This window comes from Telmatherina bonti (genome assembly GCF_933228915.1).
Source record: "Telmatherina bonti genome assembly, chromosome: 3".
NCBI lineage: Eukaryota > Metazoa > Chordata > Actinopteri > Atheriniformes > Telmatherinidae > Telmatherina > Telmatherina bonti.
The window spans coordinates 14,115,179-14,139,414 of NC_136621.1; the positions used below are offsets into that span (position 1 = coordinate 14,115,179).

Below are 24,236 nucleotides of genomic sequence, written 5' to 3' on the forward strand. Positions count from 1 at the left end.
TATCAAGGCCTGCTGTCCACTGTTGTTGCCTGTGCTCACAGCCCAACACCATGCAGCTTGACCAATTCACCATTGGCTCCCAGAGCTCTGAACAGAGGTTCATACTGAGCAAATGCAACAGACATGAGGGATTGTGGAGACATCGTGGAGAATATTCTGGTGCCTTCAGCATGCTCCAGCATCTCTGGATTGGCAGTGGGTCAGTGATTATCTGGGAAAGCATATCCTGGAACAGCCGTACAGACCTGTGTAAGCCAGAGGTACCCTGACTGCCATGTAGGTACCGGGAGGAGCTCCTCAGACCTGTTCGTCTGACCCGTTATCAGACCATATGCTGCTGCAGTGGAACCTGAGTTCCTCCTTTATGCATGACAATGCTCAGCCTCATGTGGCTGAAGTGCTTCAGCATTTCCTGCATGATGACGGAACTGGTGCTATGGACTGGCCTGCCTGTTCACAAAACCAACATCCAATCAGGCTCCTCTTAGACATCATGTCTTCTTTCCATCCACCACCAACACAAATTGTCCAGGGCTTGGCTGATGACCTGACGCAGGTCTGGGAAGAGAACCCTCCAGAGAAAATCTGTCATCTCATCAGGAGCATACCCAGATGTTGCAGGAAGTGCACATAGCCACATGGAGGCCAGACGCACTACTGAACCTCATTTTGATTTGTCATGAGGAATTTCCACAGAAGTTGGTTCAGTCTCTGATCTGATAATTTAACTTTTATTTACAGAGCGAGTCTGAATCCAAACCTGCATGGGATAGTGATTTTTATTTCCATTGATCATTCTTATGTTATTTTGTTGTCAATACACTCTTCTTTGTTGTGAACTTTTTTTTCAAATGTAATATTTCATTTGTAAAAATATGAAATGTGTTAATTTTTCCCTTTATTTTTAAGCAATTTTTCTAGAGCATTCAGGGCTGCATTTGGTGGGATTACCAAACCTGAGTGTGTCTGTATCACCTAAAGAAATGATCATGTGACTTCATAAAAACATATTTTTGATTTTAATTTACTGCAGATTTAATCTTAAAGTCTGAGCTTTAACATTATTTGGATTAAGGGTACATGCAGATGTGGAACAGTTAAGAGGCCCATGTTTGTGATGTTTTAGGCTCTGTTTGTAGGCTGACCTATAAATTATACTTCCCAATGCACCCCTCAATCAGAAAAATAAATAATAAGCATCATGTTGTTTGCAGGTGATGAGGTGTTGCAGTGGAATGGGAAGTCATTGCCAGGAGCAACCAAGAAAGAAGTCTACAACATCATCCTTGAGTCCAAGGCTGAGCCCCAAGTGGAGATTGTTGTTTCGAGGCCAATCGGGTGAGATTTATGTTATCAGTATATGATTCCAACCGACAGTAGTTGTGTTGATTTCATTCTGAAAGACGCTTTTGATTTGTCTCCTTCCTTTATCTAAAAGCTCAATCAACAGAATAATTTCCAAAAACTTCTTGAGAAAAGTGTATAGAGGACATCAGTAAGTAGATTTGATGAGTGAAGCCCCTTCCCCCATGTGTCCTCCCTGAAATCCTTCCGATCTGAAAGAAAAATCCCTTTTCCAGCTTGTTTTTTCTCCTTTACTGCCCATCATGTTAATATGTACGCCTGCTGTGATGGACTGCCTGCTTGTCCTCAATCATCTGTTTTTAACAAGACAACCAGATATCCCTTCTGAATATTGTTTAAATGTGAATTTATTCAACGACTTTCCCTTTTACAGAGATATACCAAGAATACCTGGCTCCCCCCACCCTCCTTTGGAATCCAGTGAGTCTTCAATTTTTTTTTTTTTTTTTTTTTAAATAAATTTATTGACTCTGTTGAGACACTTCATACTTAAATAGAGGAGTCTCACATTTTGTTATTTAGATTGTACAATAATTAGATTAACCTTTCCTGTCTTCACCTCTCAGCAGGCTCCAGCTCCTTTGAATCACAGAAGATGGACCGTCCTTCAATATCAGTGATGTCGCCCACCAGCCCTGGCACCCTCCGAGACCTCCCTCTGGTGTTGCCTGGACAGCTCTCAGTGCGTATCTGGAAGGAAAACATCAGAGGAAAATGCTTCATGAAGCTGGATTTAGGTTCAAACGGATCCTTTTGCACATCATTCCAGGTGAAGCTGTGGTACGACAAAGTGGGCCATCAGCTGATCGTCAACGTCCTTCAAGCCAAAGACCTGCCCCCCCGACCAGACGGCCGACCTCGGAACCCATATGTTAAAATGTATTTCCTGCCGGATCGAAGGTGAGCTCAATATATTCATTTTCTCCAACGTAAAAGGTTCTTCTCACAGGTGGTGACATCACAAATTATTCCCTGAACTCTCTAAACTTTAGTTACTTGCTCGTGTGTTCCAGCGATAAGAGTAAACGGCGGACAAAAACGGTGAAAAAGAGCGCCGAGCCCAAGTGGAACCAGACTTTCCTATATTCCCATGTTCACCGCCGGGACTTCAGAGAGCGCATGCTGGAGATCACAGTGTGGGATCAGCCCAGAGTCCAGGAGGAGGAGAGCGAATTCCTGGGCGAGGTGGGTGATGCTTCACAGTTCACTGAACATACACTGGTCTGGTATATCACAGAAGTGTGCATGCATATGCTCCAGAAAGTATCCAGACCCCTTTCTGCATTAAATATTTGAGCGATGAGACAATTCAGGCATTTTATAACTTTTAAGGAACATTTTGAGAAGCAGTTGGAGTTCTGTTTTGTTTGATGAGCTCTGACAGGCCGTGAACTGCTGGATTTCTGCAAACCGGAAAGTTCTGCAGTATTGATTCCTCTCAGTTCACAACAAGCTAATGTCTCTGCAGTCTTCAGGTGATTTTCTTTTAAGACCTCCATTTGTTTGGCTGTTTTAACCATCCCTTCAGGTCTGACCTGCAACCCTTTTCAGATTATTTCAACCACTTTACTGGATGAATTTTCGATAATTAGCTGACTTGATATGGATCCACACATATTGTTGCATTCATCCTCTTCCAAAGGGTCACAAGATGAATCTAGTCACCAGATTTTGTTTATTTTTCCTGCACATTATTTATTTTCCATTTTAACTCTGACTGTTATTACCTCAGTGCTCTATAACTAGTTATTGAACTATTACAGTTCATGTATGTTGTTACATGTTGGCATTTCTTATCAATTATAATAAATGGATCCTTTTGTCGATCTATCATCCGTCCCACACCTCCTCTTTCCCCTCAGATTCTGATTGAGCTGGAGACTGCCTTATTAGACGACATTCCTCACTGGTATAAGCTCCAAACGCATGACGCGTCCTCCATACCTCTGCCACAGCCCTCTCCGTACCTCCCACGCAGACACGTCCACGGAGACAGTCCCAGCAAGAAATTGCAAAGTATGTGTGTGTGCATGCGGCATATATAAAGAAGCATTTATTGTTTCAACCCACAAAAAAACTTTGAATGTTTTCCTTTAAAGTTCCTTTATTGAGCTCTCTCTTTTCTGAGACAGGACATGTCAACCTTACCCTGTCTTGTATGTGGGTACGTTTGTGTGTGTGTGTGTGTGTGTGTGTGTGTGTGTGTGTGTGTGTGTGTGTGTGTGTGTGTGTGTGTGTGTGTGTGTGTGTGTGCGTGCGCAGGGTCTCATCGCATCATTGACACAGAATTTGATGATGGTTTAATAGTTATGAATAAAGGTGGGTGGGGGGCATGATTACTGACCATTTATGTTGTTGTAGCTTGTAGGTCCAGCACTGAGTGAGAAGCTGATTCGTGCATCCTTCTGGTCCCTCAAACCATCCACAAATTGCAGCTTAGTTTAAACATTTAATTTGCTCTGAATTGGCATTAGTTAGAGCTTTAGTCTTGGGTCACTCTACGATCATGCGCTGAAGTTTGCTGAGGCTGCAGTGAACCATTTCTCCTCTGCTGCTGGGCTGTAGAAACACAGAAAGCACTGAGTGCATGTTAGACAGTAGAGCTGCAGTAGTTCACTGGCATTCTACTTGACCTGCTTCCATTCTCCTGCATGCCTTCAGACTTGCGTCGCTGGAAATGGAACATTTGCAGAACAGGATGAACTTTTGAGTTATTTTGAACAGTACAATCATTACAGCTGCTTTGCAGTTTGGCTGTTTCTGCAATGTCCTTAGTTACTGTCAGTTGAACATGGTTTATATTAGTTTATGTTTCATTCATCCCTTTTGTCTCTTCTAAAAGCCATATAAGTATGTTAAATGTCAAAACATTCATCTAATGAAGGTTTGTCATGCTTCTGATTTTTAAAAAAAAAAAACTGAGTTTTGCACATTTACTTTCAAAATGCAAAAACAAATAGTGTATCATTGCAACACTTTCTAAGCACACAAGTTTGTATCTGTTTACTTCCGGGTTCTTCACAGATACATCAATTAGCCGCATCATTTTGACAACTGACATTGAATTTCTTGTCAAAAATGAGATTAACATTCTGTCCTTGAAGTTAATGTCTAAAAGCTGAAAAGCGTGTGCAAGGATGAAGATTTGAGCAACTTTACAAGGACCTGATTGTGATGATTTACCAGCTGGGCCACAACATCTCCACTACTGCAGCTTTGCAGGATGTTCCTGGTTGCAGTGATCAGAACCTAAAAAAGGTCTGTTACTCAAATTCCTGAAAATACTGACACTGCTTCCGGGACTTCTAAGATTTAATATCCAAGTAAAACCTTTGTGGAAACAGTATTTCCTTGATGAGATTGGCTTCTGTCAGAAGCAAATTCTCAATAGAGTGTCTGGGAAAAAAAATCCTCACAACTGTTTGGTGCCAGGTCAGGACTTTTTTGGAAATAAAAACAAATATACACAACCTAGAGAAGATGACCAATCACTGAGACCCTCTCCCGGGACGTCACTAAAATTTTGAAGTAGAAAAAAAACTCTCAAAAACCAATCGTTTGCATCACCATGGAAACATAGAGAGTATGGAAAACTCAAACATGCGTTTAGGTGATTAAAAAAATGGCGCCGCTTATTTGTCTGATGAGTATTTAACACCAAAGCACTGTAGAAAGCTCAGAAAACTAGAACTATAGCATAATAGAGCCCTTTTAAGCAACAATAGACTCTGTGGATCTGAATCTGTTAAGTTTGGAGTAATGTTTTTATTTCTACTTTTTCTGTAGTTTTATAGCTGTAATTGTCAGATCTGTCACCTCATCTAGTACTTAACTTAAACAAGGATAGCAGAACTTCCTGGTTTCAGGTCTGACAGAGGCATTGCAGAAACAGCTAGCTGGAACATGCTTGTAAAACATCCAAACTGGATGTTTTACAGAATCTGAAGGAATGGCATCTGTCATGGTAGTGAGTAACAGACAGTCTGTGCATCCTGATCAATATATGAACACCTCAGGCAAAAAAATAAATAAATAAACTATATATATATATATATATATATATATATATATATATATATATATATATATATATATATATATATATATATATATATATATATATATATATATATATATATATAATGTGTGTGTGTGTGTGTGGTATTTATTTATAATACATGTGTGTTTGTAGGTGCAGAGCGTAACTCGCGGGAAAGAGAGCGGGGAAGTACGTTGGCTGTGCCAGAGCAGCAGCGACCCGTCCAGCACCGATCACGCTCAGTGTCTCCTCACAGAGAAGACTCCTGCAGGGCTCGCTCTCGGCCTCCACATGTGCCCATGCAAAGGTCAGCATCACCTGCCAGGATTTCACAGTAAGCTGTCAGTGGGATGTACGTCAACGCTGGTGACCATTTAACAGCATCAGCAGTTGCACAATGTTGCATCCACAAGTACGACAGGTGTTTCAAAATTTCTACTTACAACGTAGCGCCCATATATATATATGGGCGCTACGTTTTAAGACCTGACAAAGGCAAAGGATCAGAACACGAATAAAGCAGTCGTGAAGAGTCACAACTGCAAAACAAGACGAACAAGCTGAGATCTGGTAAAGGAGTTGAGAATCTAGGAAGTATAATGTCCAACTCCAGCAGTTATTAATCCTACAAAGTGTAATTTTGCTGACTTTTCTGTTCTCGTCACAAAAACAATCCAACCCAAAAGACTACAATATTTTGGTATGATTTCAACTTATTCCTCTTTTACTTTTTTAGGATATATAAGTATGCAAATCCAAACCCTCCCACACTTCCACCGCCTTGTCCTTTGGCTTATTGGTTAATGAACACAGTGATCACAAGCAACCACCAAATTTTCCCCTCTAGCTTCAATTTTTTTTTCACGATGCATAATAATTATCTGTAGACAAGACTGGCTCTTTAGTTTTCCAGTTTAATTGCACTGGTTGCCAGACCTCACCTTTCTTGAGACCATTGGTGGTGTTCTGCAGAGTTCAAACAAAGATAGTGCTGAGAGCGGTTTTTTTACATTTACCTTTTTTCTTTTTCTTTTTTTTTTGCAAAAGCAACTGCTTAGAAAGTGTTGCAATGATACACTATTTGTTTTTGCATTTTGAAAGTAAATGTGCAAAACATGTCAGCAACTGGATATCATACTAATTCATTAAAAAATGAATCAGACCGGGAGATAAAACAAAGAGTCAACATCTGACTGACTTTTACTAGCAGAAGAGACAGGATTTAAGAAAATCAAAGTGTTGTTTTTTTTTATAGCTACAAAGAGTCTGATGAATTTTTTAATGAATTAGTATGATATCCAGTTGCTGACATGTTTTGCAGTGGCATGAAGCAAAATGCAACGATTTCTTGTGCCATCAAAATCAGTCAGAAGCACATTACTGAGATTTAAGGTCTGAAAGTCATGTAGTGTTGCTTTAATTTTAAGAACATTTTTTTTCTTTTTCAACAATGTTTGATCAATGTTTTCAGTTCAGCTTGATGCTACTGATTTGTTGATCACTAAGTTTGTGTATCAATGCAAATCAGTGTGTTCTTACACCAGTAGTTACTGCTTCTGTTTTTGTCAAGTATCATTTAAAGTTGCTCTTATGTCTAAATGTGACCAGTCACAACTCCAAAAAAGAGATGAACAAGCTGAGAACTGGGAAAGAACCAAATGTCCTTGTGATGAGCCGAGCAGTGAAGAATAGTCAGGCACAGGTTTAAAGTTCAAAAACAGGGGTTTTTATAATGAACCAAAAAAGAAAAAGTTATCTTTGAATAAATGAATAAATCAGGCCAATAAAAGAGGTCAACTTAACAAAACTACAATCCAAGAACTTGTAACAGAAGTAACTCAAGCAACAAAATGAAACCAACTGACTCAACAAATGACACACAAGGGAAAACTTAAAGAGAGCCCAAACAAAAACAGACAAAGGGGATGACACACAAAAACCTAACTAAATGAACAAACGAAAACCCTAAATTCCCCCCTTTTATTGCAGCAAATGGTCTGGTCAAATTATCTGCTCCACCCTGTGGCCACCTGCTGGCTCACAGCCAAGGGACTGGAGCTGCTGAAACTTAAAGGGAAAAGAACACAAATGATTAAATAATACCACCACAACAAACTAAAATGCATACTATTTCAGAATGGTTGTGATGATAAATTAAACTAAATTTAAACTAATGTCTAACAAAAATATTATCTGTAAATTAAATCCTAGTTGAAAATATAAGTTTAAGTGTATGTGTGGTGCATTTTGATACGACCCATGTGTGGTTGTTGGCACAGCCATCACAGTCTTCCATGTATGTTGAATTCTAATCTTCAAAGCACCTGTCAGGTTATAAAGTTTTTGCTTTTCTTATGTTTGCCAAAGTCCAGTTTAATCCAAGAGGCAAACACACTGTATATAAAATAATCAAGTTTCAGCTGCACAGTAAAACAAGTAGGATTTTTTTCTTTATATTTTTGGGTTTTGTTGTATTTTTCTGAGTCTTAAATTGATTTATTTGATTTCTCCAGGAGTTTGGATGAGATCCATCAAAACCGCCTCCATTCCCCTTCACACTACCACGAGCCCCATTTAGAGCACCAGCGCTCCGGTGACTCTGACTACGAGTACTCTGAGGACAGGTAACCTGATGCTGGGATCTCGGGGAGTCTTTGGCGTGCTTACTTATATTTAAAAAAGGTTAAGTTTGTTCTGCCTAGTTCCTGTGTGTAATGAGAAGCTACTAAACTAATTCAACTAACACTACTAACAGTATGAAGCATTCTGACTTATTTAGAGACTTTGTTAAAAATCTCTCAATTATTATTTCCTGGGTTTTTTCATTCATAAATTCACTTTGCCTGTCTGAGTTGCCATCCTGTTCTGTTGTGTTTTCTCGGGTTCTTTTTCATTTGTTCACCCATCGTCATGGCAATGACAGTGAGGTCGTGGAGATGAACAGGTCTATTCGTGGCGGGAGTGCTGAGTGCCTGCACACCAACAGGTAATGACAAAACATGAACAAAAGATCCCACCGCAGATCATCGTTGTTTTACTTCCCATCCTTGTCTTATTTTAACAACCTCATCTTAACAGACTACAGTTTTGTTTTGTTTTTTTGCAAACAAAACGTATTATTTCTGCTTTTCAGTTTATGCATGAAAAGAAAAATTTGTGTCACATTTGCATCAGTTAACACACTCCTGCTGTCCTGTTGCATATCACCACAGCTGTACAACACACAACACTTTACACTATTTAAGGTGACTAGACAATCTGCCTGGTGCTCTGAAGAAGGCGAAAAAAGTTTAAACTTGATTTCATACTTTCATTTCTTTCCCCTGGATGTTTTCTCTTAAAGATTTCTTTCCCCATTTTCTTCTTGTTTTGCTTTCAATGTGCATGACATCCACTCATACAAGCAGGAGCATAGGTAGATACAGCAACACCCTTCCCCCCAAAATGCCCCTGTTAGTAAACGGTATCCATAAAGACATTTACAGGTAAGTGTTTCACACGTAACAGCTGGTCTTGCCTTTTTTTTTTTTTGACTCATTTGTGACGTCTGTGGTCATTTTAGTTTCAGCATAGGATCCCTAAACGTCTCCCAGGCTGCTGTGCTGTCTGTGACTGCTGTGGTTTGAGTGTCAAGTTGCTTTTGTCATGGTGCCACTTTCTCAACATAGACATAGCCTTTCCCCTGTATCATCCTGTCTTTTAAAGGACTATTCCAGTCATGTGTATGTTTCAGCCCATCAGCTACAAATCACATGCGTAGCATCTTTTATTATATTCGAAAACCAACCAAGTATTTTCAGAAAATGCTTCGAAATGTTTTCCAACATTTAAAAAGTAAGCAGTGTCACAATTCAAGGTTGTAACCTCCAGATGGTGCATCTGCAAGCTGTTGTTTCTGGTGTCATACAGGTGTTGTCACAGGGTCAATGATTCATGTCAGTCCTCATAATGGAGGGGTTTTTTTGTTATGTGTTTGTGACATCTATGCTAATTTTGTACTTTAGTATTCTGTTCCTAAAGATTTATGGGGTGACACTGAAGTAGAAATGTAAGTAAATTACATTAAGAGGGCTAATAGGAATGGGAAAGGACTGTCTTTATCATCCTGATTTTTGAGAACACACCTAAGGCCCCTTAAGTGCTGGGATGATGGAAGTGCTTGTTTTGCCAATATGAGGAAAAACACTGATATTTTTTAATGTCTGTGAGGGATTTTGACAGAATTGGTTTTAAAAGTTATTAAATACAAAAAAGATGCTTAAAAACTCACAAAGTACATGGGGAGACCATGATAATTACATGTGTGTGTAAATAAAAGCATACTTCGGTTTACAGACTGTTATATTATGCCAAGAGAGTTGTGTTCAAAGAGTATAAAAGAGACATTTTTTCAGTTAAGCGTGGTTTAAGTGGTTTGTGTCACCGTTGTGTCACACATTCATATTAACTTTTAATCATTAATCATTAATCATTCATTAATTGTTGCTGAATCTTGAGGATAGAAAGGTTCCTGGATTGTAAATTAAAAAGAAACAGACTTGTGAAAAATGCCAGTTAACAAGTAACGTGGTGCAGATCTAAGTGTTGTCAGATTGTTGCCACAAACAGATACTATTGCCGCTGGACTATATTTGTACATTAAAATGAACTGCTTTCAGATTGTGGACATGGTTAGCATTGACTTGATATTAGCATTTAGCTCAGACTGCTGTAAGAAAAAGAAAAAAACACTATCTTAAGTAGTTATAAAAGTCGAAGATTTATAAAGTTTTTATTTTCTCAATAATAAAAGGAGTGAGTGCTTAAGAAACTGCGATGGACTGGCGAGCTGTCCAGGGTGTACCCTGCCTTTTGCCCAAAGACTGCTGGGATAGGCTCCAGCTTCCCCCCGACCCTGAATTGGATTAAGTGGTTAGGAAAATGAATGAATGAATGAATGAGTGCTTAAGAAGTAATCAGAGCCGGGCTGAAATCGTAGCTATCTAACAAGCTGTCTAGATGCATGGTTAGGGTTAGGGTTAGATGCGGTCAAGACTTTCTCTAATTTAAAATATTTCATTCATCACTGAATATAAAATAGCTGTTCATTTACAAGAAAACCTCATGTGAAAACTATTGAAAATCTTTACACTGGTAATTGAATTGTAGTATTATGTTGTTGAAACACAGAAAGACAGAAATGAACTGGAAAGCAAGAAGTGTTTTGTAAATATTTGGTTTTGAGTCGGAATCAGTGGGCTGAAGCATACAAAAACCACTTGAATGTGTTGAGCAGATGTCGATTGTGGCTTCACAGCCCAACATGCTCTTACATCCTTTATTTTTCCTCCTCCTAGTCAGCATAAAAAAGGCACAATCATCAGTCATATTTACTTTAATACCTTACTCTCAGCCAGCCACACTTCACATATAAACAGTTTACTCTTTCCCTCTGTTCTACATTAATCCCTTTAATGGCACTCCTATACATTTTATAGCTTTACTGTGCCCAGCTCTCCTTGCCATGTGCCACACCAACAGCTTTAGATCTGTAGATTGTGTTATATAATCAGCATTACATGTAATCCCCCCCCCATACATGTGTAAGGGGTAAATCCACAAGCGAAACTATCTCTATGCTCTTACATAATGAATTCCTCACTCTGAAGTCGCAGGCAGAATGTACTTTTGTGTGTTCATGATTTGTCGTGTGTGGTGTTTCCAGCAATATCCACCATCACACAGAGGGCAGAGTTTTTTAATCTAAAGGCCATCCGAGCTTAGATTTTTTTTTTTTTTTTTTTTTTAACCCCCCCTAAAACTGTGAATATGCAGTTGGAGGGAAATCATATTGTCTTGTGTTGTGAATGTTCATTTTATATGTTGTCTCCCCCAATCCTGTCCAGTCGCTGATTACTTCTGTCACTTGCATGTGTCATTCTTCTTTTCCTTTGCCTTCCTTTGCATGCGGGTTACTGCCTGCCTGTTGTTGGTGGGGTTTCCTCTGCACAGCTCCACCCTTCCTGCATGCTTAAAGAGCAAGCCACCCCACAGGCAGGAGGTGGGCGGCACCTTGCCTCGTAGCATCCTCACACACCGTGTGCTCAGGTTCACAGACGAGGTCACGGTTAGGTAAGAATGCAACCCCTTCATGCATCTTCATTGTCGTACAACCTTTTTATTTCCACTTTTTTGTGCCTGACAACTTGTAGCCTAAGGTTTGATGCGTAGAACAAACTCTTGAGCTCCTGCTGCCATCTTTGTGAAAAAATTACATGCAGCGTCATGTAATGTCGCTGCATGTAAAATGTCACGCCTGCAAAATATCTGCAGTCACAAAGCAGCATGATGTTACACAGGACAGACACACAAGGGAACACATTCCCTCGCGCATTGTCACAAACTGTTCACCTCCTCCTCTCAGTCCTGGTTCCCATGGCAACTCACCAGCCTCCCATCTGAGTGATAGCACAGAGTACAGCTGGAATGTATGGCCATGATTAATGGTGATATAGTATCTGAGCCATTACATGTTACTACACTGCCTGACAGCCTCCCTGTTTCTCTCTCTCTCTCTCTCTCTCTCTCTCTCTTTCCTCGCACCATCTTCTCTTTATGGCTTACTTTGTGTTTGCTGTTAACATCTTCCTCCTAACCACCTCTCTGCCTCCACTGTCTTTGCTTATCATTGTTTCCATCTGTTTCTCCCTTTGTCTTTTACTTTTCTCTATGCTGCCATGTTGTGGCATTGCAGTGACCTGCAGCCATCGTTGGACAGAGTGAGGAGTGCCAGCACCACATGTCTGAGACCAGACACCAGCTTTCACTCCCATGAAAGAGAAAGGTATCAGAGACAAATTCATACAGTTCCTGAGTCAATACATTTTAATTTAAATGGTGATTATGGACTCGTATGGGCATTTCAGATCTGCTTTTCTATGGTTTGCATGATTTAATTGTGCAAAATTTGAGGTTTTAGAGTGCTGCATGTCTTCACTCCTCTACATCTCATAACAACACATTTTCACTCTTAATTTGTCTCATAGCAATGCCTTATATTTCATTGTGAACCATACATTTATACAGTATTAGAAAGAAGAAAAAACTTTGAAGGTATTTTTTTGCAATTAGTCCTAATTGGTCCCAAGTCCCGCCTGAGAAGGGCCAGTGACTAATCATACGTTAGCAACGGTAACTAAGTCCGAAGGGTCAAGCTTTCTCTTCCTATACAAAATGCCAAAGACGTGGGTGTACGGTGCTGGGGTTTGGGTGGCGTATTTTGCCAAAACTGGATCAGTGTGGAAAACTTCAATGGCAGCTGAATCAATCAAAGAAAACAAAAAACTACCATGTTTGTTCCAAGGTAACATGCTAATGGCAACTAGCACACAGTTGTTAGCTACAAGACCAGCAGAATATTAGGTTCCTACTGGTTTAATATTAATAACGTGGGGTGCCTGAGTCTCGAATATAGATGGTGAGCCTTCGCATCAATGTATTCTTCATCAATATTGCTCTGCCGACAATGTTATGAATGAGTTTCTAAAAAGAATATCGCCGTCCTTTCGGTCTCCTTTTCTCTAATATTTCTGAATTATTACTCCAGAATTTTTTTTAATAATTTCCTTTGGAAAATCTTTTGTCAAAATCAGAGAAATCCATGTTTTTTTGCAGGAGTAAAATAGTGGAGTAGCAAGCTTGCCAGGCGTAGCAACAGTAAACATGCGGGGCGGGGCTTAACAAAGGGTCAATTAAGATGGAAGACAAGGCCTCCTCCCTCATGATTGTCAGAAAAATATGGTTCAATCTGTCTAAAAAAAACTCTCTTTGTTTTATGAAAATGTGATTAAGGATCATGGTCAGATTTAAAATACACTGCCTTCTCGTGCTGATCTAGCTCCTTGATAATGCTAAAACCTGGCTTCTGCACTGATGCCAGTTTTCCTGGCAAACAGCCAGAATATGATGTAGATAAAGACATGTTCATCAATCACCTCCTCGCATTTTTTAAATTTACAGCTGAACTTAGGTATTTATGTGCTACTTATAGTTTTTATGTCAAAACTGCATGCTTTATGACATGATCAAAAAGATCATTTTCTGCAACATCTGCTAAATTTTCTCACTGTCATAAGAAATCTGCCTTTTGTTCTCTCTAAAAAAAACCTCTCATTTAAACTGGTTATCACACAATAATGGGTCAAGATCATGAGATAGTGAGACTATACACAAAGAAACTTCTTTATTTTGTCATAACTATTAGACTTACAGTTATTTGATCACAAGATAACTAGGGGTGGGATTTTAATGCATTAATTACAATTACTTAATTGAAAAAAATAACAGATTTATTAGCAGTATCGTTTCAAATAACATGGACCATTTGTAAGTGAATGATTTCCTGGTATATGGAAATGACAGTGAGGTACTTCTCAGAACTTGGCTAACATGTTGCCAACTTGGCTACTTAGGCACTATATGTTGCAAGTTTTCAGATCCATCTAAAGCCACAGGTGTCAAATCGATCAACTATTATAGCTGATATTTTAGACTTTTGAAGACTGATGTAAAAGCAAAAGGAGTTCACTCTTCTCAATGAGCAGCTCATGCTGCCATTGGCCCCTCCCTCATCCAGAAGTGCTCACATCTGCAGACACAGTAAGAGACGATCACATCTACTCCATAACCAGACTGAAAATTAAATGTGCAAAATGTACACTGGGTGATCCCACCCTCGCTTACCATAAGGTAACCGCCAGTAATTACACCCCTTTACTTTTAATCTCCACCCACTGTCTAATTTTGAAAAAAATGTCTGAAACTGCGGGATTTGGGAGTACGAGGTGTGGGAAGAGTGGGCAAGTCTTGAATACACAGGCAGAAATGCTTCAATGACAGACATTACTCAAACCGCAGTGCCTACAGAATGCAGTGGTGCAAAAACAAGGCGGTCCTGAATTGTTTCAGGCTAACATGCTAACGGCAGCAACTCGCAGCAGGCTATGGCAGCTGCTGGAAGCATAGCTGCAGTCACCACTGCCACGATGTGATCTTGCTGTCAGTTACCGAAGGAGTCTTTCTTTTTTCTTTTACGTGCCATGGAGGAGCACCACCTACGCCTCTACATCATGTTTGGTTGTGAAAAACCAAACCTGTTTTTGTGTTGAGTGCGTGGAGTCATTTTTGACCCACAAAGTCCCAATTTAAAAACAAAAAACAAAGAAAAAAAATACAATAAATAAAAATTTTAAGCACAGTTTAGGTGGTTTTCATCACAATTAGGTAATACTATATTGTTTAAAGCTTGCACAACTAAATTTAAGTGCACTACCCCTTTAAAGCGTAATAATTAAATGTGGATAAAAACTTTAAAAACAATAAAAGTTGTGTAACACATTGTAGACTCCTTACAGCCAGAACTGTTAAATAAACTACTTAAAATGACATTTTAACTTTAGGTATGTTCAGTTTTGGCCTGGAATATTTTCTTTCCATTTTCTTTTTTTTTTTTTTTTATTGTTATGCAATTAAAATGTTTTTTTCAACATGTTAATAGAACCCGAGTTTACACCATTAATGTCTGTATGTATTATTTGTTTCAGTCATCCACTAAAATCCATTTAAATTAAAATATTTTGCTTTTTGGGGCAACTGCTGTGCAAATAAAATTCAATTAATCAAGATTAATTAATTATAAAGTCTTTTATTTATGAGGTTCATTTTTGTGATTGATTCCAACCCCTAAAGAAAAACAAATATATTTATTATCTCAAGAAAATAATCTTTGTTGTTTCATGATGTGGAGCCATTTTTTATTTGCTTGAGTCAGGGATGTTAACCCTTAAATGTCTAATGTATCATATCTGAAACATAATGTTGCATCACTTTATGGTCAAAGTAATGCTCAAAACCCTCTCGTATAAATTCTGATACGTCTCTCCCGCTTTCTGCTGGATAGCTTCTGAAATGTCACATAGCAACATACTGTACATGTATACAAATTATTTTATTTGTCTTAGTTATTAAACTGAGAAAAGTAAGAATTGTTTGTCAATTATTTCTTGGGACGTGTTTAAAGGTTAAACTTTCTATCATGGCGGCTCTAGGCCATGTGTTTGCAGATTTTTCCACAAAATTCAAAATATATTTTAAATACATTGTAGTTTTTACCAATAACTAATGACGTCTTCTGGTGTTTCCAACCTGGAAAACTCCTCCCGCCTCTCCAACCCTCTAGGTGCTCCAACTCTTTGCCCCACAAGATTCCCCCAAGTCCCAGGATCTTAGTAGAACATGTGGCCCCTGAGGAAGACAGGTATAGCAGGCCTGATCCCCCTTCTGTCATATACTCTGCTGCTGCTCTGCTTGCCTGCCTAAACCTCTCCGACTTCTCATCTGGAAGCTTCTGTTGCAGCCTAGAGTTTTTCCCTACAGATCTTGCGATCACTGTTTCTTTTCCATTTCCTGTAAATACTTGTGGTCTGAAGTAGTATTATCCCATTTTATTCTGCTGCACCTGCCTTGCTGCTGAGCGTCTGCTCTGAGTTTCCCCGCGTCTCCAGCCTAAAAGCACTGTATCTGCTGTCATTTACCAGAAAAGAGTTGAAAGGATGTGCAGCCCTCCGCTTTATAAAACAAAAAGAATAAAAGCGAAGTCACATTTTGAGCATCTTGCATTCTTTCCCACCTCTCAGCCAATATTTGGTTTTCATTTTGTGGGTGTCCATTTTCCATGTTGTTTGTTTTTTCTTCCTCTCTCTCTCTGTGGCGGCAATAAACAATGAACAGGCAGTGTAGCAATTCATCGAGCCCAAACTGTCCCTGGGGCAGCAGAAAAAGCCTGGAGGGAGACGGGTAAGATCATTCATTCATTCCCTGCTTTCATTACATCCTCCCTTCACTTTTTGTTTAGTCATAATATGGTATATTATTTTGTTGTTGTCCTCTTTTGTGTTTGTGCAGCTTAATGAATGATGTCTTATGTCACCATGCAGAAACACATTGGCTATGGATCTTACTGTCCTGATTATGCCCTTTTGGGGTTATTTACACCTTGAGTCACTGAGGTCATGTTGTGTCACAGGTTCACTGGTTTTCTGTTCTTTTTTGGCTACCTGACCATCACGTGGGGCGCACTAATACTTTAAATTTTAAAAAAAAACAAAAAACTGTGCACACATTACTGTTATTTCAGTCCCTGTATGCCGAGTGGTGATATGAGTACTACTAAATCCCACTAAAGTTTACTGGTAAGGCATGTGGACCAGATGCGACAACCCAATGTCTAATTGTGTGATATATCAAATGGTTCATCCTACGACCATCTTCTAAAAATGGTGCTTTAAAAATGCCAGAATCTGCATAAATAAGGAGGATAAAGAGATTTTGGGTGGATTTGGTTCACTGCTGTAACAAGGCACCTGCATTCCTAAGCAAATATAGTACCAAATTTAGATTTTTAATATTCCATCAGTAATAACGGTTGTTTATAAAGTAAAGCATTAAGACAGTAATTCTACAGAGTTATCTCTTGCATTTACAGGTTAATTCTGACAATCCTATTTTTTTTTCAGATTCCTATGGGGTTTATAATATTAGATCGACACCTGATATTGGTACTTTTATTCAGTAATGGTTTTCCAGTTTAACACTGACAACTTCTTTATTTCTCTACAATGCTGTTTTAAAATAAGGAGGAGCTGGTTGTCCTGAGATTTGCCATGTGCTTCTGAAGCGGTTGCTTGGTTTTGCTGTATAAAATATTGGGCACTCCTCTTTGTTCTTAAATGTTATGAGCAGTGTGGTTTATATACTGAGATTAAGAGGATAAACCAGTTTTACTTTGAGTTTTGTCGAGTTTCCATGAAAGTCTTGCCATTAGGTTCTGCATGAATTTTGCTAAATCCAGTAATATCGCACCAGTTCTGTTTTCTGTAGGGTATGTTGATGTTTCATCTGTAATTCCCATTAACAGAAAACAAAAACTTTCTAAAAATTGAACAAAAACTTAATCAATAATCTGTTAACCCTATAAATCCGTATGCATCATTTTTTACATATAAAGTTTCTGAGACCTTTTACATTTTGTTAAAGGCCCAAATAAAAGACTTAAGATTAAACATTTTTACTTTAATCTCTATTTTTTCTTGTGTTGGGCTTTGAGAAGGTTAATAATGTTGACACTTTAATAACCAAAAATAATAATGTTTAGTGTCTTTACAGAACTAATTTATTGTAATGAAAAAATATGAGCAAATCTAAACTTTGATGTTGGAACAAACTTCCAAAAGTTGGTTGGTCACTTTTCCGTCATGTTCCCTCAATTTACTTTAAATGAAGCATTTAATTGGTTTGCTTACTGAGGACATTGATTGTTTTAGTTTTCCAGAGGAATACATGTCCACTCCTACTGAGTACAAGTCCATCCCAGCTGCTCAGCAGTCTAATTCCAACATTTTCCTGTACATTACTGGTACTCTCATGGACACTGATCACAGATACCATCACATATACTGGCTTTGGAAAAAAGTAAAACTAAGACACAAAAATACACAAAGACAATATAAAGAGAACAACACAAAAGTGGGTAAATGACAGGGTACATTTGCAATGTAGTGATTACGATGAATATGCAGTTTTGAATTGGTAACTTTTGAGTCTGGATTTAAAGAGGGCAAGACAGTCCGAACTGGTAAGAGAGATAAGAGATGGTGTTTGGAGGCTACTCTGTTCTGGTTTGTATATCACAGCTATTTAATAGAAACTTTTATTATTTGTCTTGACAAAGTGAAATTCCTCCAGACTCATGAATCTGCTCTTAAGATGCAGAGAAGGACAAATTCTTTATCGTCCATCATTAAGACAAAATGTTTTTCTTGAAACTCTTAATAATCTATCAGAAAAGTCAATTATTGCCCAAAATAAATAAACTTTTGTTGGATGCTGTTTTTATATCCAATACTGGCACCCTTACTTGTCACTAATTTATCTGCTGGTTAGATTCTTCCACAAACCTTGATGTCTTTAAATAAATCAGAAACAACTTTCTTTTACTGTGTTACTGGCATAAAATTTTAGATATTTTTTTTATTATTTTAGAAAATTTTCCAACTTTTTGAGACATTTGTCTTGGTGTCCTAATAACGTAGATTATAGAGACTTTATTAATATGTTTAAAAAAAAAAAAAACTATAGCTCTACAGCCTACAGCCCAGTGTTGTAGCTCTCTGGTAACACACCCCTTCTGTACCAGTTTATGATTGATGTTAAAGAGCAGAGATGTGTGTATGTTCGCTTAAGCCTCACATCCTCGATATTCTCAAGGTGGAAATAACCTCAAAGGAGTTTGAATGCTTCAGACTCTCCATTTAAGATAATTAATACCCTCAGAAATAACAACTAAAAAGTCAAGCTGCACTCTTTTGAATCATTTTAACCCCCCACAATGTGGCACTTTGGTCAATATTGTTGTTTTTAAAGTGCCTTATAAATAAAGTTGTATTGTATTGTATTATGTTGTCTGGGATGAGACACACAGATGTACATACTGAGCCATGAAAAGAACACAACCTACAGTATTATTTTCAGCAGATCTAATTTAGCTGTTTTTAAAGATTTTGTTTCTTTTTATTTGCTGATACCAGTCGAATCCAGCCCACCTCTATCCTGAGGGGCAGTAGAGGGAGAGGGGCCCCCCTGAGGCCCTTTGGCCAGACAGTGCTGTCTGGGTCCTGTCCTAACTCGCCGCGACTGGACAGGTGCATGCTCTTACCTGTACCACACCTTTGCTTCCCTTTATGCTGATTTCCTCCTCAGTGTTTCACAGACTGTGGTTCTGCTGAATGCAAAAAAAACACATGTACTGATTGTTGTATTCTGTCACTGATGTTTAATTTAGTATTAAAACTAAGCATGTACTGTTGGTATCATACGTAAACACAGTTTTACTCCCTTTCCTCTCCTCCTGACGTGACAGTTTTTGCTGCTCAGTTTTTGCATAAGTTGATTTAAAGAGAGTAAAAATGGTCATATTTTTCCCTCCTTTTTCAATGCTGTCTCTCAGAGCACACCCTCATGGCAACTCCTCTCCTCCAATGGGGACAGGTCGCAAGTGTCGGCAGCTGCCGCAGCTCCCTGCAAAGAGCAGCAGCATAAAGCAAGGTACCTTCGCTTACACTCCATCATACACCAAAAAATCAGCACAAACACAATATACAATCTTATCTGTCTTTCGGTAAGAATAAAACAAACAAGGCTATTTTTTTTAGCATCAAAAAAGCGACAAAGTGTAAATAGCTGAATAATTTTACAAGTAATTTAACAATAAATTATCTGAATCTGAAACTGTAGGTCTTTACATATATAAATACACACACACACACACACACACACACACACACACACACACACACACACACACACACACACACACACACACATATATATATATATATATATATATATATATATATATATATATATATATATATATATATATATATATATACACACACTATTTCATTAGCAGCTCCACAACTGTTGGACCAAAATGAAAAGCTCCAGCTCCAGAAAAATGCAATGAATCTTCATGTAGACATCACCAGATTAGACTGATATTGCTCCATCCTGCATCCAACTGGATGAAAAGCAAAAATGTTATTTCACTTGAAAGCGAAAACGGTTATAACAAGCTTTGCAATTTTTTTCTACCCATGATGTGACATATATTGCCTTTATTTATGAAATGACATTTACTCACCGACCACTTTATTTTTGAAGCCTACATTTTACCGTAATGGACCCCTTTTTTCTTCAGAACTGCCCTAATTCTTGTTGTCAGGCATTTAACAAGGTGTTGGAAACGTTCCTCAGAGATTTCGCTCCATATTGACAGGAAACATCACACAGTTGCTGCAGATTTGTCAGCTGCACATTCACCACATCCCAAAAATAACATCTGCTGGCGTACAGCTTGAAAGGTAGAATCGACATTGACAAGGAGGATAAAGATTTGTTTGGTTGACTCAGTTTCTACTATGAGAAACCATCCAGATGCCCAAAATCAGCTGACAATATTTTTTATCTGGCATGAGAAATAACTTTGTTGTTCATGCAGTAATGAGTCCACAGATTAATGCCATCGCATTCACAGCTTACTTTTGACATTCCTGATAAATCAAACTTATTCATTCATTTTCTGAACCCACTTAATCCAAATAATGAGAGGCAGGGTACACCCTGGACAGTTCGCCAGTCCATCGCAGGGCCAACACAAACAGACAAACAACCATTTACACTCACAATCACACCTAGGGTCAATTTAGAATAACCTATTAACCTAACATGCATGTCTTTGGATGGTGGGAGGAAGCTGGATTACCTGAAGAGAAACCACACATACACAGGGAGAACATGCAAACTCCACACAGAAAGACTCCACACCATTCAAGCCTCCCCGCCGAGGATCAAACCAGTGACCTTCTTGCTGTGAGGCCACAGTGCTAACCACCACGCCACCGTGCAGCCCCAAACTTATTTAATAAAATGATATTTGTTTACAGTAATATTGAATGAGATGAAATGATCTTGGGACTGCTTGGAGTTGCTTTAAAAGACTGAGATCTGGTGACTGTGGAGGCCGTTGAGGTACAGTCATGTTTAAGAAAGCAGTTGGAGATGATTTGTGCATTATCTGGGTCACAAAGGGATGGACATAGTCAGCAACAATCTTCAGGTTGGCTGTGGTGGTTAAAGCATACCACATTGATACTTCACTACTGGTAGCCCGAAGATTAGCTGTCATGTTGTTTCTGCCAAATTCTGACCCTACCATCTGAACTCTTCACCAGCTGAACTGGAGACTCACCAGCCCAGCTGACATTTTTCCATCTTCTGTTGTTGTAAGTCTGTGTGACTTGTAGCTCCAGTTTCCTGTTGTTAGCTGACAAAGTGGTAACCAGTGTGTTTGGCTGCTGCTTTAGCCCATCTGGTTCAAGGCTGGGTGTACTGTGTGTCCTTTCCTGCATACCTTGGTTGGAACCAGAGCTTATTTGACTTCCTGTTGCTTTTCTATCATCTCCAACCAGTCTGCCCATTTTCCTCTGACCTCTGCTATCAGCAAGACAGATAACTGCTGCTTACTGGATATTTTCTATTGTTTTTAGATCGTTCTCTGTAAACCCTAGACATAGTTGTGTGACTAAAGTGAATGCATCAAGCAGCTGACCAGATGGAACTGATAAAGTGATCCAAGATATTAGGATGTGATTTACTCTTACACAACTTGTATTTGTTTTGTGTTTGTTTATGTAATGTGGTTACCAAATACAGTGCAGCTGAAGTTTCTGCAGGTTAGAAGGGAAGAATGATTAGCAGGGTCCCATTTGAAACCACTGAGCATGAGGCATGGCATCTTCATGTAGCCTTTTAGACACAGCAGCCATGACAGGAAAAACAAACAGACCTTAAAAAGGCTGAAGAGGTTCTAATATATTTTTGCAGGATTTCTTAAAATGTAGCTGTCTAAAGATTTTATCATTGACGTTGTCTCTTATTTCTTCCACATTGTGTTTGATTTGTCGTTATGTGTCAAGTTTTCATACAAATGCAGATGTAAAGCAGTACAAATATGACTTCACATACTATAAATATTCTTATTACTTAGGTTCTTTATTAATCCTTAAACCAATAATCTCATAATTCCTGGATCCGAATGCATTCAAAAGGAGATTTCTATAATATTTAACTATCAAATGGAGCTAAACACTTGTCAGTTAGTTATGTTTGTAAATCTGCGAGGATTTGCTGACGCTGAGCCTCTCCACACAACCCTTCAGCCATTCAAACTTTGTGCATATAATTCCATGCACTGCATGCTCCACCTAGTGTCAGGAATCAGATCCTGCATCAGGAAACCACGGCTTATCAAAACACACATCTGCTGAAAGTTTTACTTGGCTTTCTCTTCCTTTCCATCCTGTCTTTTTGTCTCAGCCCTCGCTGCAGAGGAGCAAGCCCGGCATGTGCAGAAGACAGCACAACCCTACCGGCCTTCAGCATCCCACGAACCAGGGATGGACCTCAAGATCAAGCGGGAGGTCAGCATCTCTGCTCTCTAGTCCATGTTGACTTGTATTTGTGATCTTCGGTTTGATCTCTCGCACCTCTTCTGTCTGCAGATGTACGCAGAGCAGCGGTGCAGCAGTGACAACATGTCAGCCAGGTCTTCAGACAGCGACATGAGCGATGCGTCGGCTCTTTCCCGTGCCAGCAGTGCCTCTCGCCTCAGTAGCAACAGCTGCATGTCCATCCAATCGGAGCGCCCCGGGCGACGGCTCAGGTCAGTGTTACATGTAAAGACCGCTTTGAGTTCCACATCGCTGCCTTCGTTCTTTTCTCAATTAATCCTAAATGACTTTATGTTTTTTTTTTTAATGCAAGCTTATCACTGTGTGTCTTGTTTTTTTCCTGCACGCTGCATGTTGCATGCTGCATGCTCGGTCTCCTCCACCCACACACCGCATATAAACACACACATACACACACTGAACGGGGATTTAAAACAAACTCAGGTCCAAGTCGTTAGAGGAGGACAAGAAAGACAGAAGGATCTCATGGGGGGTGAATGGAGAGGAGGAGAGGAGAAAAGCAGCAGGGAAGAGACGTTTCTCTGCGGAGTTGAAGCGCAGGAGACACACAGTAGCAGGAGACACAAGGGAGTCCAGGTAACAGTGTTGCTCCAACCCCTTCACCAAGTATCATGTCAAACATTGGCCAGATGTTTGCACTTACGTTGTTTTATGTGCTCATCTTGTGCTTTGTAACACATGTAAACCTGCGCCTCCACCTTATGCTCTCCATGCTACACCAGTTTTAAGTTAAATGAAGATCTGTGTAAGTAGCTGTTTTTACATCAGAGTGGAATGACCTTTGTGACGTCCTTCTAACAGGGTTAGAAGTCAGAAAAAGGTTTGGGAGCATGGCAGATTGATGGAAGATGCAGCTTTTCATTTCTTTTCTTTAGATGTCAAAAAAAGCTTAGTAGTCCCAAAAATTATAGTAAATTACCACACAAACAAAGGAGAAAGGATGATTAGCAGATCAATTAAAGGCAATATTAAACTGGAAATAAAACTCAGCACTGGTCATTTTCTTCTGATTCATGAATCGAAATTGAAACGTTGACATTCATACCGACATTACTGCAGAGCTTCAGTGTTTACATGTTTAAACAGGGACATTGGCTTTTACTTCTAAAGCACAGTGGCAATAAAAACAAACACACAAAAAAAAATCCAAAATCCCAGGAGGGGTGTTTATGCAGCTTCTGTTTATTCCCTGGCTGAAATGAATCATCTGAAAAACAAATCAACATGGCCTTTGACCCCCAGAAGTATATTTTACTCCAAGCAATGGGGGAAAAAAGAAGTTAAAAATGACTTATCCAAACATAAGCTCCATGAGTTCAACATTTTCACTGTGATATTTTCTGCCTACTTGAATTTTATGATTTAAAGGTGATGATAAAAAGAAGGAAACAAAAACTGAAAACAATCATTTACATAAAATATTGAACAGCACAGCAAAAGAAAAACTATGTGCAAAATATTTGCACAGTTTGAAACGGATGTCAGCAAGAAACTCTGAAGGTGTTTTTCTTAATGCCACTGTGCTTTTTTGTGTTTCTACGGAGCTGCACTGCGAGCAGATCAGTGACCAGGCAGACGCACTAACACACACTCATAACATCACAAACAACAAACTTAAAGGACCATTTCTTCTTTAGACTGGAGGATACAGAGCATTATTTTTTACTTTGCTGTGGTCCGACCAAAATCAGGATCAGAGAGAAACT

At 39.0% G+C, this 24,236-nt stretch overlaps 1 protein-coding gene across 2 annotated transcripts in view; it reads left to right on the top strand.

Moving 5' to 3' along the window:
* rims1b (regulating synaptic membrane exocytosis 1b) overlaps nucleotides 1-24,236 on the top strand; it is a gene marked incomplete at both ends in the record, with an annotated part of 100,312 nt that overhangs the window by 65,156 nt on the left and 10,920 nt on the right. The window contains 21 exons of one of the 2 annotated variants that reach the window (XM_079264435.1): nucleotides 1,215-1,338; nucleotides 1,439-1,495; nucleotides 1,739-1,785; nucleotides 1,932-2,047; nucleotides 2,135-2,265; nucleotides 2,379-2,550; nucleotides 3,228-3,381; nucleotides 3,628-3,684; nucleotides 5,558-5,711; nucleotides 7,918-8,028; nucleotides 8,328-8,390; nucleotides 8,812-8,889; nucleotides 11,396-11,515; nucleotides 12,138-12,227; nucleotides 15,621-15,698; nucleotides 16,172-16,237; nucleotides 19,027-19,140; nucleotides 19,446-19,543; nucleotides 22,376-22,479; nucleotides 22,561-22,721; nucleotides 22,954-23,106. In XM_079264435.1, coding sequence (XP_079120561.1) covers nucleotides 1,215-1,338; nucleotides 1,439-1,495; nucleotides 1,739-1,785; nucleotides 1,932-2,047; nucleotides 2,135-2,265; nucleotides 2,379-2,550; nucleotides 3,228-3,381; nucleotides 3,628-3,684; nucleotides 5,558-5,711; nucleotides 7,918-8,028; nucleotides 8,328-8,390; nucleotides 8,812-8,889; nucleotides 11,396-11,515; nucleotides 12,138-12,227; nucleotides 15,621-15,698; nucleotides 16,172-16,237; nucleotides 19,027-19,140; nucleotides 19,446-19,543; nucleotides 22,376-22,479; nucleotides 22,561-22,721; nucleotides 22,954-23,106 — 2,248 coding nt within the window. Of the gene's footprint in view, nucleotides 1-1,214; nucleotides 1,339-1,438; nucleotides 1,496-1,738; nucleotides 1,786-1,931; nucleotides 2,048-2,134; nucleotides 2,266-2,378; nucleotides 2,551-3,227; nucleotides 3,382-3,627; nucleotides 3,685-5,557; nucleotides 5,712-7,917; nucleotides 8,029-8,327; nucleotides 8,391-8,811; nucleotides 8,890-11,395; nucleotides 11,516-12,137; nucleotides 12,228-15,620; nucleotides 15,699-16,171; nucleotides 16,238-19,026; nucleotides 19,141-19,445; nucleotides 19,544-22,375; nucleotides 22,480-22,560; nucleotides 22,735-22,953; nucleotides 23,107-24,236 lie in introns of both variants that reach the window. The other variant, XM_079264436.1, reaches the window with a different exon arrangement.